The sequence below is a fragment of the Zingiber officinale genome, chromosome 7A, assembly GCF_018446385.1.
Source record: "Zingiber officinale cultivar Zhangliang chromosome 7A, Zo_v1.1, whole genome shotgun sequence".
Lineage (NCBI taxonomy): Eukaryota > Viridiplantae > Streptophyta > Magnoliopsida > Zingiberales > Zingiberaceae > Zingiber > Zingiber officinale.
Window position 1 is genome coordinate 68998644 of NC_055998.1, and position 14217 is coordinate 69012860.

General features: G+C 38.7%; 2 protein-coding genes across 3 annotated transcripts; one reads left to right on the plus strand and one right to left on the minus strand.

Annotated features, from left to right (window-relative positions):
• Positions 1 to 1112: 1112 nt before the first annotated feature.
• On the minus strand, positions 1113 to 4910 carry LOC122001497 (NADH-ubiquinone oxidoreductase subunit 8). The gene is made up of 8 exons (XM_042556268.1): positions 4729 to 4910; positions 3097 to 3181; positions 2294 to 2347; positions 2099 to 2190; positions 1900 to 2013; positions 1674 to 1741; positions 1476 to 1587; positions 1113 to 1377 (listed from the first exon to the last, which is right to left on the minus strand). The coding sequence occupies exons 1-8, from the start codon at positions 4780 to 4782 to the stop codon at positions 1282 to 1284; spliced, it is 675 nt and encodes a 224-aa protein (XP_042412202.1). The 5' UTR covers positions 4783 to 4910; the 3' UTR covers positions 1113 to 1281.
• Positions 4911 to 5023: 113 nt separating this feature from the next.
• On the plus strand, positions 5024 to 7228 carry LOC122001498. Of its 2 annotated transcripts, none has more exons than XM_042556269.1 (6): positions 5024 to 5295; positions 5404 to 5514; positions 5600 to 5718; positions 5833 to 5933; positions 6673 to 6732; positions 6960 to 7228. In XM_042556269.1, the coding sequence occupies exons 1-6, from the start codon at positions 5052 to 5054 to the stop codon at positions 7042 to 7044; spliced, it is 720 nt and encodes a 239-aa protein (XP_042412203.1). In that variant the 5' UTR covers positions 5024 to 5051; the 3' UTR covers positions 7045 to 7228. The 2 variants fall into 2 exon arrangements, with proteins under 2 accessions (XP_042412203.1, XP_042412204.1); XM_042556270.1 differs by having other exon boundaries at positions 5025 to 5295; positions 5603 to 5718.
• Positions 7229 to 14217: the final 6989 nt, after the last annotated feature.

Sequence of the window (14217 nt, forward strand, 5' to 3'; positions counted from 1 at the left end):
CAAAAGTTGGGGAAGTGGATGCTGGGAACGTGGCGCTCCTGTTGACCTCCGATGAATTCCGCGCTTACGTGCAACACAAGCAGCGTTAGTGCCGAGCCAGGGAAGGGATCTCCGGCGATGGCCCTCTGATGCTCAAGTCATCCTCCGACGAAGCAAGAAACAATGAAAATTGTAGCGCAACTGTAGAGATCGCGAGAAAAGCATACCTCCGCTGATGCTTGGACCCCCCTTTATATAGGGCTCCTGTAGCGTGTGTGCACGCTTCTTAAAGCGGGCACGTCATCCCAAGCTTTCTGTGAATAGTCATGTCAGTAAAGTGTCTCTAACACAATACCTTAACGAGCCGAGCATATCTCTGAAGTGACAGTGGAAGCTTCCGCCGTACGATCTTGTGCCTGACTATGCCGCTCGTCGATGGCACTAACTCCCAAAAGGATGTTGAAGGATATCCCTTGGTGTCTGTTGCTCAACCGAACGGGATGATCGCTCGGTTGGAGTCTTCGTTGTTTGGTTGATAAATCTTACTACTTGGCTAAGCGGGTTAGTCGCTCGGCCGATACTTCCACTGTCTGATTGCTGCACATGTCTGGAACGAGTGGGAGAGCCGTTCTGCTATAGTAGCATTGTCTGCGTGTGATTTACTCAGCCATAACTCTACTGATTTGGTCATTAATGTAGAGCTGAGCGAGGTGGCCGCTCGACATGCTTCCGTAGACACTTTGACGCTTATTCCTATCTTGAACGTCTCAGCTCAGCCGATGGCCGAGCTTGTAATGATGTCGAATCAAGTCTCATCGTATCTCAATCATTGGAACCACTTGCTCGATCGACGAGTTATAATAGGACGTTGACTGCCTTAACTCTGACCTTCATTGACCTCCACTGTGACAACATGATGGGATCCCTCCTTATCACCGCATCAAGGACCCAAAGCCTTCAGATTCAAAAGATTTTTTAAAAAACTTTTGAATTGTACTCTGGAATATGACAATTGGCAAAATAGAGAGAAAAATCAATCGAGAGAGCAAAGCCATGCAGTGGATCATTAGATGAAAGTAGCAACTAACAGTGACATAATTATTATAATTTTCATCATCAATTGAAAACTGCAATTTAAGAAAGCATGCTTTCGTGCTTTTCCAGAAAGAAAAACCCATCGAACAAGATGTTTTACTCAGGCATCTTGATAAGAAAAACATGTGAACAAGCTACATGAATTTAGTGCCTTATTTCACTTGGCGAAAGTTTTAAAACAGCCAGGTAAGTCGAAAGAAAGATACTTCAGCGATAAAGGCTCTCTGATCGGAGGTTTTCAGCGATCTCAGTTTCCCAACGGTCTCCGTTCTCGAGTAGTTTCTCCTTGTCGTATAACAGCTCCTGCAAGGTTGGCAAGTCAGTGCTTATGTTGAAGGAAAAGAAAGGGGGTGTCAGCTCCGTGATACACAAATGGAGGAACCATCAAACCAGAAACCTACTTCATGAGTCTCAGTAGCAAATTCAAAGTTCGGGCCTTCGACGATAGCATCAACAGGACAGGCTTCCTGGCAGAAGCCACAGTAGATGCACTTTGTCATGTCAATATCATACCTGTCGAGATTGCAGTTAGTATCATCGCAAATCGAAGGTTAACAAGGGCACAGAAGTGAATACTGAACATTTATAGAGCTTACAACCTTGTAGTCCTCCGACTGCCATCCTCTCGTTCTTCAGCTTCGATTGTAATTGCTCTTGCAGGGCAGACCTGATAGTAAAGGCATTCTAGTTAGGGTCTTTGATAAGGAAAAACAAATGTTAGACAAAACACTCTTAGTGGTTAGTACTCATATAACGATGAGCAAAATACATATTCTCAGAACTGTCATATTAAACATGCACGCATAACTGTTTAAAGTTAAATACCGCTTCACAAAGCTTGCAAGCAATACACCGCTCCTCTCCAGTAGGATAACGCCTGAGGGCATGCTCTCCTCGAAAGCGGGGACTCAAGGGACCCTTCTCAAAGGGGTAATTTATCTGTTGCAAGCAGAGCAGACAACAAAGTATTAACCACTGCAGCTTAAATAGATGGAATTATAATGAGCACCATTAGATGACTTACCGTGACCTTCCTCTCAAAGAAGTATTTTAATGTCAAATTTAAACCGCGAATCAATTCCGTGAGAAAGAGAGTGTTGACAGTACGCTCAAATACTGAAATCACAAGTTCAATAAGTGAAAAGATACAAGCAAAAAAGTAACTTTAAGTTTCCATGGGCACATAATAAAAAATGAGGAAAGAAAAACAAGAGGTTACCAGAATTCCAATCCTTAGCAATGTCCCTAGCAAGCTTCTCTTCTTCTTCATCCTCTGCACATTAAATATATGAAGAAATCTATGACTTCTATATTATGTACGGGAAAATGCCCATTTAGATATGACAATTTTTGAATGCCACCAGAATTTGTATTACTGCAAACTAGAGTATTATCCATTCTTCTAAAAGTTAAAGCGGATTAGATTGCAATGGAAAAAAAATAAAACTATATGATGAAACAATAGTAGAAATTGCACAGACTGCATATTTTAGAGAACGCCTACAAAAGCTTGTCATCAAGAAAAGAACAAATCAGCTTGCTTAAGTATAAACAAGACTACCATCCAAGGGTTAGTGCCAGCCCTGTCAACTGAATCATCAACTCCAGCAAAGAATGTTTAAATTGCACATTAATCATACTAACATGTATGAAGGTCTTCACTTAGGAATGAGCAGAAAGCACACACAAGGTCCACAGTCATAGTCAAGTATTGAAATGTCATTTCGATATGCATTAGCTGATGATAACTCATATTTGTACAGGGTTAAATTACACCAAAATCACCCATTCAGTTACGTGTTCTCATTATGGAAAGCACAAAAGGATCGAGCCAACTACTACCAATAGTAGATTTATTGTATCATGCAATAGAAAGTTATTTTGTTGGATTGCCATGGAAAAAGTTCAAAATAAATTTATTAGCAAGAAACACTTATTATCTTACAGTTTCAACTTCTAATCAGGAAATGTACTCATTGCTTATTAGGAATCTACACGATCATATTGAGGCAATCAGAAAACCTTTGGTTATATATGGAGATTTGGAGCCTGATCTGAATGACTGTGAGTAGTTTCTTGTTATCAGTGCAGCTTGCCCAACCTGGACCTAAATAATACATGAAAAAGTTGACTTAGATTAGTAGTCTTCCTATATATCTAATCAAAAGAAAATGTAGATTGGAAGAATTGATAGAAAATTGCTTAAAAAGAACATAGCATATATAGCAAATAACCTTTATATTAACTAATCAGAATCAGTACAACTTCACAAGCAATTAAAATAACCAAGAACAAATTAGCTCAAAATTTGATTTTCTGGTTCTCATAGATAACAATGGAAATAATGGGGGAATGATATGTGATTAAATTGATTGGAAATTACTAGTGTAGTGACATAGTTTATCATAAATATCAATTAAGGCAGAAGATCCATTAACTAACCTCAAATAGTTATGACTAACACAGGTTGATGTGATGATGATGAGGTGGTGGAAGAGGCAAAGGACAACAAGGAGAAACAGCAGGGAGATAATGATGACAAATGCAGCAAATATGACGATGCTGATATTGGTATTTGTATTAATTCCATTTCAATTAGCTTTATGGTTTATGCAAGTGAATCACCCAAAACCCACTAAGAGTAAGATTATGTCTCTGGTTATAAATCATGTTTCCTATCATTTCTAGCTAGGGAAACCAGTAATGAACGCTTTGGAAACAATTGAAATTTGAAGAAACATGTTTGTCAAAATCTGATAACTTATCCTTCAAAACGTTTTCATCAATGTCACTATAAATAATCTTAGTTTTACCAGTTCACCTGCAAGTGTTTCAATCAACTCAAAAACATACCATTAAGATATCAATGAAGAGTAGCATTACGAATTTGGATATTATAGAAAAAGGCCTGTAAACATATCATTTGAGATGTATCCAGAACAATTAAAAAACCATCATTATAAGGAAACTCTTAGAAACACATTATAATCCTAACCATTTGGCAGATTATCAACTATATGATATTATAATAACAAAAGTTAGGTGCTGATGATTCAATTATTCGGTGGCACTGTCAAAAATATTTTACTAATCTGTGAGTGAGTTTTAATATACGGCGTGAGGAAATAATTGGAAATGTTACTAATAATGCTGTTTTCTTTTTCTACAATAGCTAAAAAAATCCGTTGAACTGCTTTCATATGTTCTAATCACGAATGGAGCAGAGAAACAAAGTCAGCTTGCCATAATCTCCACTTGTTTTCACTGGATTCAACATTACAGCTTGGTCTTATACGAGAAAAAAAACTAGATGAGTGAATAACGAACACCAAGTCTAACTCGGCATGGAATGAACGAATGATTGTTCAGAAACGCAAGGAGCACAGCAAGAACGATTTTTCTTTTTAACAGATTCAATGAAAAATCAGTTACGAACAAGACACAAAATAAACATCCAAATCACATCTTAACGAAGCAGAAACTATCCCAAAACAAAAGGATCTGAAAGGAAAAAAACATTTACTTAAGAATGATTTGATGTTTGTCAACGAATCGTAAAAGGGAAAAAAAAACTTCTAATCTTCAATCTTACTGAAAACAACATATGGGTCAGGAAACATGGGGCTATACTGAGGACAAGGTGATAGATCGTACCGATTGTCTCCGAAGAACCTGTACAGCTTGCCGAGCGAAGATTCCCGCCGCCATGGCACCGAAGGCAGAAGTGTAAGAGACGAGGAGAAGCCGATCGTAGAAAGCCCTTGAAGCGTCGCCGCCCGATCGGGTTACGAGAGGGATTTGTAGCGCTACCAAGAATATACCGGTCCGTCACGGAAATGCTGCCGTGATGGATTCATAACAAGCAGTCAGTATTACCGGATTCGAATAAATCATCTCATGATCCGAATAGAACTATCGGGTCGGATTCGTGTCTAGGTTATTGGATGCGGAAAAGGACCGAAATCTCAGAGAAATCAATGGCGGCTGCGAGGGCAGGAGTTATCCAAATACTGGAAGCTCGACTACCTCCATCGCCATGGATTCCCTCTCGCGCCGCCACAATTCGGCTCGAGCAAATAGTAGTAGATGAAGTTGAAGAAGGTGGAGGAGCGCTTCTTTCTCTTAGATCCAGTCGTCGAAGAGCTCTTCTATGGCTTGCCCTCCCCTCCCTCGCGGCCGTCGTTGCCCCCTCCGCGGCCTCGGCCCTCTCCCTCGGCATTCGTGCGCATCTCCTCCATCTGATCCTCTAGATATTCAGTCTGTTTCACCTCAATGCTCTGCCGGATAGATGAATTCTTACTTGGACTATTTTGTTTCTTCTTTTGGAAGCCGGACCGAAGGACTGGCTAAGAGAACAGAAGAAGAAGTCTGCAAAATTTGTCCTTGCACCAATTGAAGCCTCGAGGGAGACGCTTCGCTCCGCATATGGCCTTCTGAGTGGTCTCGTTTTTTCTCTCCCTTCTTGAAAATTTGCCCTTTTTGCCCCTTCATTAGCTTGTTTGTTGGTTATTCTGATTGCTTGCAGCAGAGTCACAAGGGGAGAAATCTCAGGAGGTTATTAGACTTCTGAATTTGGCATCGAGAGATTGTGTGCCACAGCAAAGGAACACCTTAGTGCAATTGCAATCTCAAACCGGCGTGGAGGTTTGTATCCAATGTTGCTTTCTGTGTTTCTTTTCATCGTTGGAAAAGTATAAGTTTCTATGCAAAGAAGAAACGGTGATGCATCTCATTGAAATAACCAAGTTCGTTGTTCAGGTCTGCACTTTTCGATTGGTCGTAAAGAATGCTGCTTCTTTGCTTGATAAGGATGATCTGGTCAAGTTGGAGGCTGAAGCTTCTCTTGATGATCTTATAAGGTTGTATAAAAATTAAGCTATTGCTTTTGGATTCACAATGAAGAAAATTTAACATGTAGATGGAAAGGACCCTGAGCCACGGCTGCTAAGCATACATTAATGTTAACTATTGTAATCTACAATAAACAATGAGACCTTAAACTACTGCTTCCATTGGATTAAATTAAGATACATAGTCAACTATAGTTCATATAGGAGTTAAAACTCAAATACTTTATTGCTATTCACTTCCTGGGCAATATGTGGTAGACTCACCAACCAGTCATGGTCCAGAAGCTGTCATGAAACTTATTTGACAGACCCAACTTCATCATCTTTGAACTTCGAGAATCTAACCAAGAATGATTTAGCCATGTGGTTATCTTCCCCTAAAATGTATTCCATTATCTTCACTTTTTTTGAACGAAGAGTCTAGTCTTTCTGTAACTTTGTACACATTCAATTTCTCGTACTTCGGCTAATGCATTAAGGCGTTAAAGTTGAACTTCTCTTGTGCCAGTTTGAAACCTATTGCAATTCTAATGTGCTAATTCTGTAGTAAAAGATCATACAAACATCAGGCTGTTGAGTTGGTTAATAGTCATGTAAACTTTATGCTCTCGTAGCCGTAAGTATAGACCTCATGGCAACTTGTATTCTTGCAAAGCATTTTGTAATTTCTAGTATGTCAAAATGTAATGCTGATTGGTTTGAAAATCAGTTGCATATTCGTGACGAAAGTATGTTATTATCCTTGCAGATCATTTTCATTCCTTGGGAATATGATGACCGACTGCAACTTTCAGATCGAAACTGACAGGTATATTACTTACTTTTTTTTTATCACTATTTGGTCAAAATTTGGTGAAGAAGGAAGCAACATAACCAAAAATGCTACTATTTATCCTTTACGATTGGCATCACTATTCATCCATTTTGCAGTTTCCTTCTTCCAGATTGTGATAATGAACCTTTTAGTTCTTTAATTCCTCGCTGACAGAGTGAGGAGAGTTGCATTTGTGTGTTGATGTTTGCTGTGTGTTGCAGAGAAAAGTTGAGAGATGGTTTAATAGATACAATCTCTTCACTGGATAGATTTGAGCAGGGCATAAAGAACTGCTTGGGTGTCTGATCACATGGGCCCGGGCCCAGGCACAGGCCTGGCCCATGTCGAGGTGAGCTTGGACTCTATTGTCGATTGGATTTAAATTTACGCCATTTATTATTTTGTGCTCAAGAAGAGGTTCATGTAATAACTTAGACTTCCACATGGTCTTTATGGTTGATAATGTCATTAATATGGCAATTCTTGGCTAGGCTGAGTTCGTGACAACTTAGTAACGAGCTCGCGGTTGCAATTCACAACTAGGTTGCAACCATAGGCTCTCAACCAAGCTGTGGGAGCAACTCAAAGCCATGAGTTGCCCGTGGTGGCGGCTTTATATATATATTTATTGCACTAAAAATTTCAATTAATCTAATGAATTCAACCATGTTGAAATCCAGCAAGAAAGAATTAATAATTCAAGGAATGACTAAGTTAAGAGCATTCTGATGATATTTTTTTAAAAAAAATTATAAAATAGACAATTGGGGAAAAAAATCTAAGGGATGATTAAGTTAAGACTGCACCTACATAATTAAATGACATAATTAAAGATTAATTAAAATAATCAGTCATTCAAGACAAGTTTGAGCTTTATGAGCTTGTTGTCTTCCACATCCTGAATAAAATATTTGACAACATAGTTAATCATATCTTATGCCATAAATAATTATAAAAATAAACAAATAGTCATTTATTTTGAATTTTTTTTCTCGAATCTGAAACTTAATTTATTTGTTTGGAGAGCTATGTTTTGTTTATGCATCAAATACCTTCTTCATAGAATATGTTATATATTAATTAACATGCGCATATTAAATGTACACATGGTCATATAATAAATCCTCTTTAATTCTTCCATGCAAAGTCTAGACTTGGCAACATAAATCATAATCAACAGTTCGTGGAGAGCTTTCAATGGAATAAACTGATGCAATTATAATGAGAATAATTAATAGATATATATTTAGATAATTTATTTGTCAGGCATTGACTAATATGCAACAGTCTGACTTTTCAAGTGTATGAAATTAAATAATATATTTTTTTAATTTATGAATGAAGGCAGGTTGTGAGGTGACTATAGTTAGATCAAGATTGTTCGAGGGATTATTGAGTTTGGCGAGGTGTAAAAGAGTCGAGTGAGGTGGATTTAGTACCTTAGGGACGAGATTAGCTCACCCGAGGTGGCCTTAGTTTGCTCGAGGTTATAGCAAAGGTGAGAACTCACCTAGGGGAAATACCTAGTTGTGGAGGAAAATGGGCATGAAGCTCTCATTCTATAAGTCCTTTTCTAAAGGAGAGTCTTGGCGCAATGGTAAAGTTGATTAGGATATGTTAACTACGATGTGTTGCATAGGTTAATAAATATGTAAAATATACCTACATTCCACCTTGACTCGAAACGTATGTGTGAGATTTGTGTTGAGGCAAAAATAATAAGATCATTCTTTTAATATTATTGAAAGAAGCAATGAACCACTCGAGTTAATTTACACTGATGTGTGCGACCTCAAGGGTACACAACACGTGGTGGGAATAAATATTTCATCACTTTTGTAGATAATAATACAAAATATTGTTTTGTAAAGTAAGGATGAAGCTATAGAGAAATTTGCTCTCTATAAGAATGAGGTTGAAGACCAACTTAATAGAAAGATTAAGGTGATTCAAAGTGACTGAGGCGGTGAATATATATCACCGTTCTCTAAGTTGTGTGCTGAACATGGGATCAGACACGAAACAACAACTCCTTATATTCCCAAGTAAAATGAAGTTGCCGAGCAGAAGAATCGAACTCTAAAGGAGATGATGAATGCTCTTCTATTGAGTTCTGGACTATCAGAGTTCATGTGGGGGAGGGGAGTTATGTTACCAGCTAATTACCTTTTAAATAAGGTGTTCCGTAAGAAAATAGATAAGAGCCCTTATGAGTTGTGGAATGGAAGACAATCATCTTACAAATATTTACGAATGTGGGGGTATTTTGCCAAAGTTTTGGTGTCTGATCTGAAAAGAATTTAGATAGGACTAAAGACTGTTGATTGCATATTTATTGGATATGCATAGAACAACAGTGCATATCGATTTTTTATGTATGAGTCACAAATATCGAAGATACACAAGAACTCGGTAATAGAATCGAGAAATGCCTCGTTTTTCAAGCATGTGTTTCCGTATAAGACTCGAGAGGATGTTAGCTCCTCAAAGAAGGCATATGAAACACAGGATGAAGATGATGATGAGGAAGCAGTGGAGGTTGAGCTTAGACGGAGCAAAAGAGCTCGAGTAGAAAAATCCTATGGATCAGATTTTATCACTTTCATGTTGGAAAGTGAGACCCGAACTTACTCAGAAGCTGTAGGCTCTTTTAATAGACCTCACTGGAGAGAGACAATTGCATTTGAGATAGAATCTATCTTATAAAATCACACTTGAGAACTTGTGGATCTTTCTCCAGGAAGTAAACCACTAGGTTGTAAGTGGATTTTCAGGAAGAAAATGAAGTCAGATGACATAATTGATAAGTACAAGGCCAAATTGATAATCAAAGGACATCGACAACAAGAAAAACTTGATTATTTTGATACGTATTCTCTGGTGTCGAGAATAACTTTCATTAGAGTATTGTTAGCTATTATCGCTCTATGAAATCTCGAAATACATCAGATGGATGTAAATACGACCTTTCTAAACGGAGATTTAGGAGAGAAAATCTATATGTAGCAACCTGATGGGTTTTCTGTGTCAGGATTAAAAAACAAGGTTTGTATATTGGTGAAGTCATTATATGACTTGAAACAAACACCAAAGCAGTGACATGAAAAATTTGATAATGCCTTAAAAGAATGTGAATTCAAGATTAATGGATGTGATAAATGTGTCTAAATGAAAGTCACATAGAATAATTACATCATCTTGTGTCACTACATACTTATTATTGGAAGTAATGATAAGATAATTAAATCCACTAAAGACATGTTGAACTCAAAATTTGACATGAAAGATATGAGCTTAGCTGATGTGATTTTAGGAATCAAAATTCTTAAAACAACAGAAGGACTTGTTCTTAGTCAGTCTCATTACGTGGGCAAGATTATTGAGAAATTCACCAAGGGTGATATTGTGTTAGCATGAACGCCGATAGAACAAGTCAACATCTATCAACAAATTAAGGTGAAAGTATCTCTCAGATAAAGTACTCTAAAGTGATTGGAAGTCTGATATATCTGATGAGTTGTACACGATTAGACTTGACCTACGCAGTAAGTAAATTGAGTAGATACACGAGTAATCCCGATGTTGAACACTGAAAAGGGATAACAAAAGTACTGAGGTACTTGAGGTATTCTCGTAAATATGGATTACACTATACGAGATATCCTATTGCGATCGAAGGATATAGGGATGCGAGTTGGATTTCTGATATAAAAGACTCTAAGTTTACGAGTGGATATGTATTCACTCTTGGAGGTGCAGCCATATCCTGAAAATCTTCTAAGCAAACAGTAATAACTAGATCCATGATGAAATATGAGTTTGTAGCTCTTGACAAATGTGGTGAAGATGCTGAATGGCTACGACAATTTTTAGAAGATATTCCGAGATGGTCAAAACCTGTACCGAAAATTTGTATACATTGCGATAGTTAATCAACAATTGGTCGGACACAGAGTCATCTGTATAATGGTAAGTTTAGACATATACGTCGTAGACATAATACCATTAGACAACTTCTCTCAACGGGAGTTATCGCTATTGACTATATGAAGTCAAAGGATAACCTTGTGGATCTACTAATCAGGGGTTAAGTAGAAAGTTAGTTGCAAGCTCATCGCGAGGGATGAGCTTGATGCCGATGAGAAATGTTGGTGCAAAGGAAACCCAACCTATGTAAACTAGAGATCCCAAGAACTAGGTTCAAAGGGGCAACCTAATTGTATCGACAAATGCCCCAATGAATTAGTGAAGGATGGAGGTTAAGCACGTGACTTTTAATTTATCCAAGAAAAGTAATGTGGAATACTCTTAACAGATCATCTATGTGAGAAAGAAGCGGGACCACTTCGAAGAAAATTGGAGGCACAATTCTTAGAGCTTCTCATAGAACCAGATGTGTTTATAGTCAAAACGAACACACTTATGAGAATTGAGTTGTATCAGGGCGAGTTTTGGGTGAGATATGTCAATGTTTACACAAACAACAGAATAATTCATGGACATCACGTCTACTATCAGCCAATAAGCAAACAGATCTTCACAAGGAAAAATTCAAAGGATAAAACTTACCTGTCCTATATTGGAATCAGCTGTTTAATGCTATCACATACCCTATCTCCATTCATGCCAGGGATTGTTGGATATATGTGAATGGAGAAGAGATGGAAGAGGCATGGAGTTTCATTGTGAATGGAACTTTAGTCCCACATTGGGAGCTTCAAGGCAAATTAGTTGGTTTATATTGATTCACATGTTTTGATGATGTGAACAAATGCATGGGGAGAGGCTCTCTCTCACGCATGGGTGCGCTGGGGGTGCAAATTCAAGGCCTAGAGTGTACTGAATCATGTTGACTCGTGTGCGAGCACGGCCTACACGCGTTAAATGCCAGACCGGTCGGGGTAAAATTTGCCCAAGTAGAACAACCAACATTTTGTCACGTAAATTTTTTTGCTATTTGTATAACGGATGTATTAAAGAAAGATTAATGCAGTCGAGTGAAACGTTAGTGTTTCACAACTGGCGAATAATGGTCATTAAACGATCATTAATGTTGTCCATTGGTCTGAGTTCTTGTATAAGGAGGTTGGGACCACAAGCAAAAGGTTACACACATAGAAAAGCAGCAGAAACTATCCACCTACGCTCCTCTCTCCATCGTGCATTCTTGCTCATTGGAGTGCCTGTGATAACAGACGGGTATCGTTCAGTTCTCCGTGATCACCTGTGCTTGATGGAAATCACGGTTAGCTGTTGCATCATGGGAAAAAGACGACCTGAGAAAGCCTCGAAGTACAGTCGGAGGTGGGACGAATCTGTTTCAAGGAAACTGCGTTCATTGCAGGTGTCGGTTCATTTAGTGCGCATGCCCAGTCAAATTCTACGCTTCGCCTGTCCGGTCAAGTTCTATGCTTCACTCGCCCGGTCGATTTGCTTGGTCAAAGGCTCACTCGCCTTGTTGCTTCATCTGCCTAGCCAGCCTCTACACCTGGCTAGTCTCAAGTTCAATTTTGACCCGACCAGCTGCATTCGTTCGATCGCCATTTCGCTCGTTCGATCACCCTGTTGCGCTACCCGACCGTCCACTTGGCTGCTTCGCTCGCTCGACTGCACGTTCACTTGGTCGCACGACTCTCTCATTTGGCCTCTTTGCCCGGACAACCTCTAGCTCACTCGGCAGCTAACTCGTTGGTTCAACCTCTCTGCCCGGACGACCTCTAGCTTGCTCGGCAGCTAACTCGCTCATTCGGCCTTTCTACCTAGACGACCTCCAACTCGCTTGGCAGAAGCTCGCTCGACCTCTCGATCCATCCGATCGCGAGCTCACTTGGCCGCTTAGCTCGTTCGGCCGCACTACTTGATCGGACTTTCAGTTTGATCAGTAACTCGGCCAGCCTTGCTACAGATTAGCTACTAAACCCAACCGATCCTTTAGTCCGCTCAGACTTTGTTGCTCGGACTCGGTACATAGTTTGCACTCAACAATTGGTAAAATCAGTCAGTGTTGATAGTCTGAGATTATTAGTTCATGCCATCTCGACAGATAAGTTAAATTTAATTTCGTGTTATTTAAATGTGACAAAGTCTTCAAATATTTTTGGTAGATTATTTTTTTTAGTAGATTGTTTTGTCCAATGGTTATTGTAATATTGGAATGAGGCAAAAGAACTTTCAGCTTGTAGTACGATAACTTCTCGTCTTCATTTTCCGGCATAAAGAAATGGAAAAGGATGTCGTCTGGATATCCAGAAAACAAAAAATCAAACAAACACTGACAAATTTCAATTAAGTGACATTTCATAACCATGAAGATGATGCCAACAAAACTTATTGGTGCAGTAGTAGCATTATGTTATACGGTAAAAAACAATCTCATTGTCAAAAGGGCTGATAAAAGAAACTGACTGGGCTGAGACATACATTGACATACTTTATTGCCAAGGCAATTTGCAGCTTATCAAATGCTAGAGTAACACCCTTCTTCATTTGTCGAATTGATGGACATTATGATCCGGAATAAATCACAATAATTGCTGTTCATATTTACTGCATGTTATCACAATAGCAATACTAGATTTTCTCAACATTTACTGTCACGTCTTGGGAAAGTCCTTATCAGAAGAAATTTTGACAGCATCTCTCTTGTACAGATGAAAATATGAAATTTCCTACAATGTTCTCAGGGCCACATATACCTCGGTCAACACGGTCGGAACAATAATAATAAAATATAATAACATACTACGCAGTTTAGTATCACAATCCACTAAAACAACGATAAGAAAATCATCTCAAATATTCTACTCAACTACACCTATAAAACTTAAATATTATATCCTACTCAACTACACTCATAAAATTCAAATCACAACGACATAAATAAAATCAACTCACCTCTTCTAGCGTCCAGACAGACACGTAGCAGAACATATCCAAATAAAATCCAACGATAATGAAGGATCATACAAGATTCAAGTGTCAAAACCAGACCAAGTCTAAAATACAGTCTAGATAGTATAATAAGAAAAACCCAAAGACCAAACAAACATTCTTGCGATCTACAGGGGGACTAGCAATTGGAGATATCCGGACAGCCTCAACCTGAAATAGTAATATCAACGAGGTGAGCCAACTCCTCAGTGGCTAACTACTGACATGCATAGTAAGAAATAAATAACAAATAACACTAATTATGTGTACAGTCTCCTGATCTAAGAATGATAAATGCAAACTGAAAGACATCGGGAGTATCTGTACTAATTAGGACCTGGTGTATGGATAATAGACCGAGAGGTATAGAAATCCTGTATGCATGTCAAACATATGCATCCACCAAATATGCAACAAATAAGTGCAGCAAACACAAACAATAAATGCATCAATGCGTATAATGTCAATGACATGTCCTGGTCACCCCTACTGTCAGTCAGCCGTCTCACATACGATGGTGAGACCGAGTGGGTAGGACTGTGACAACTG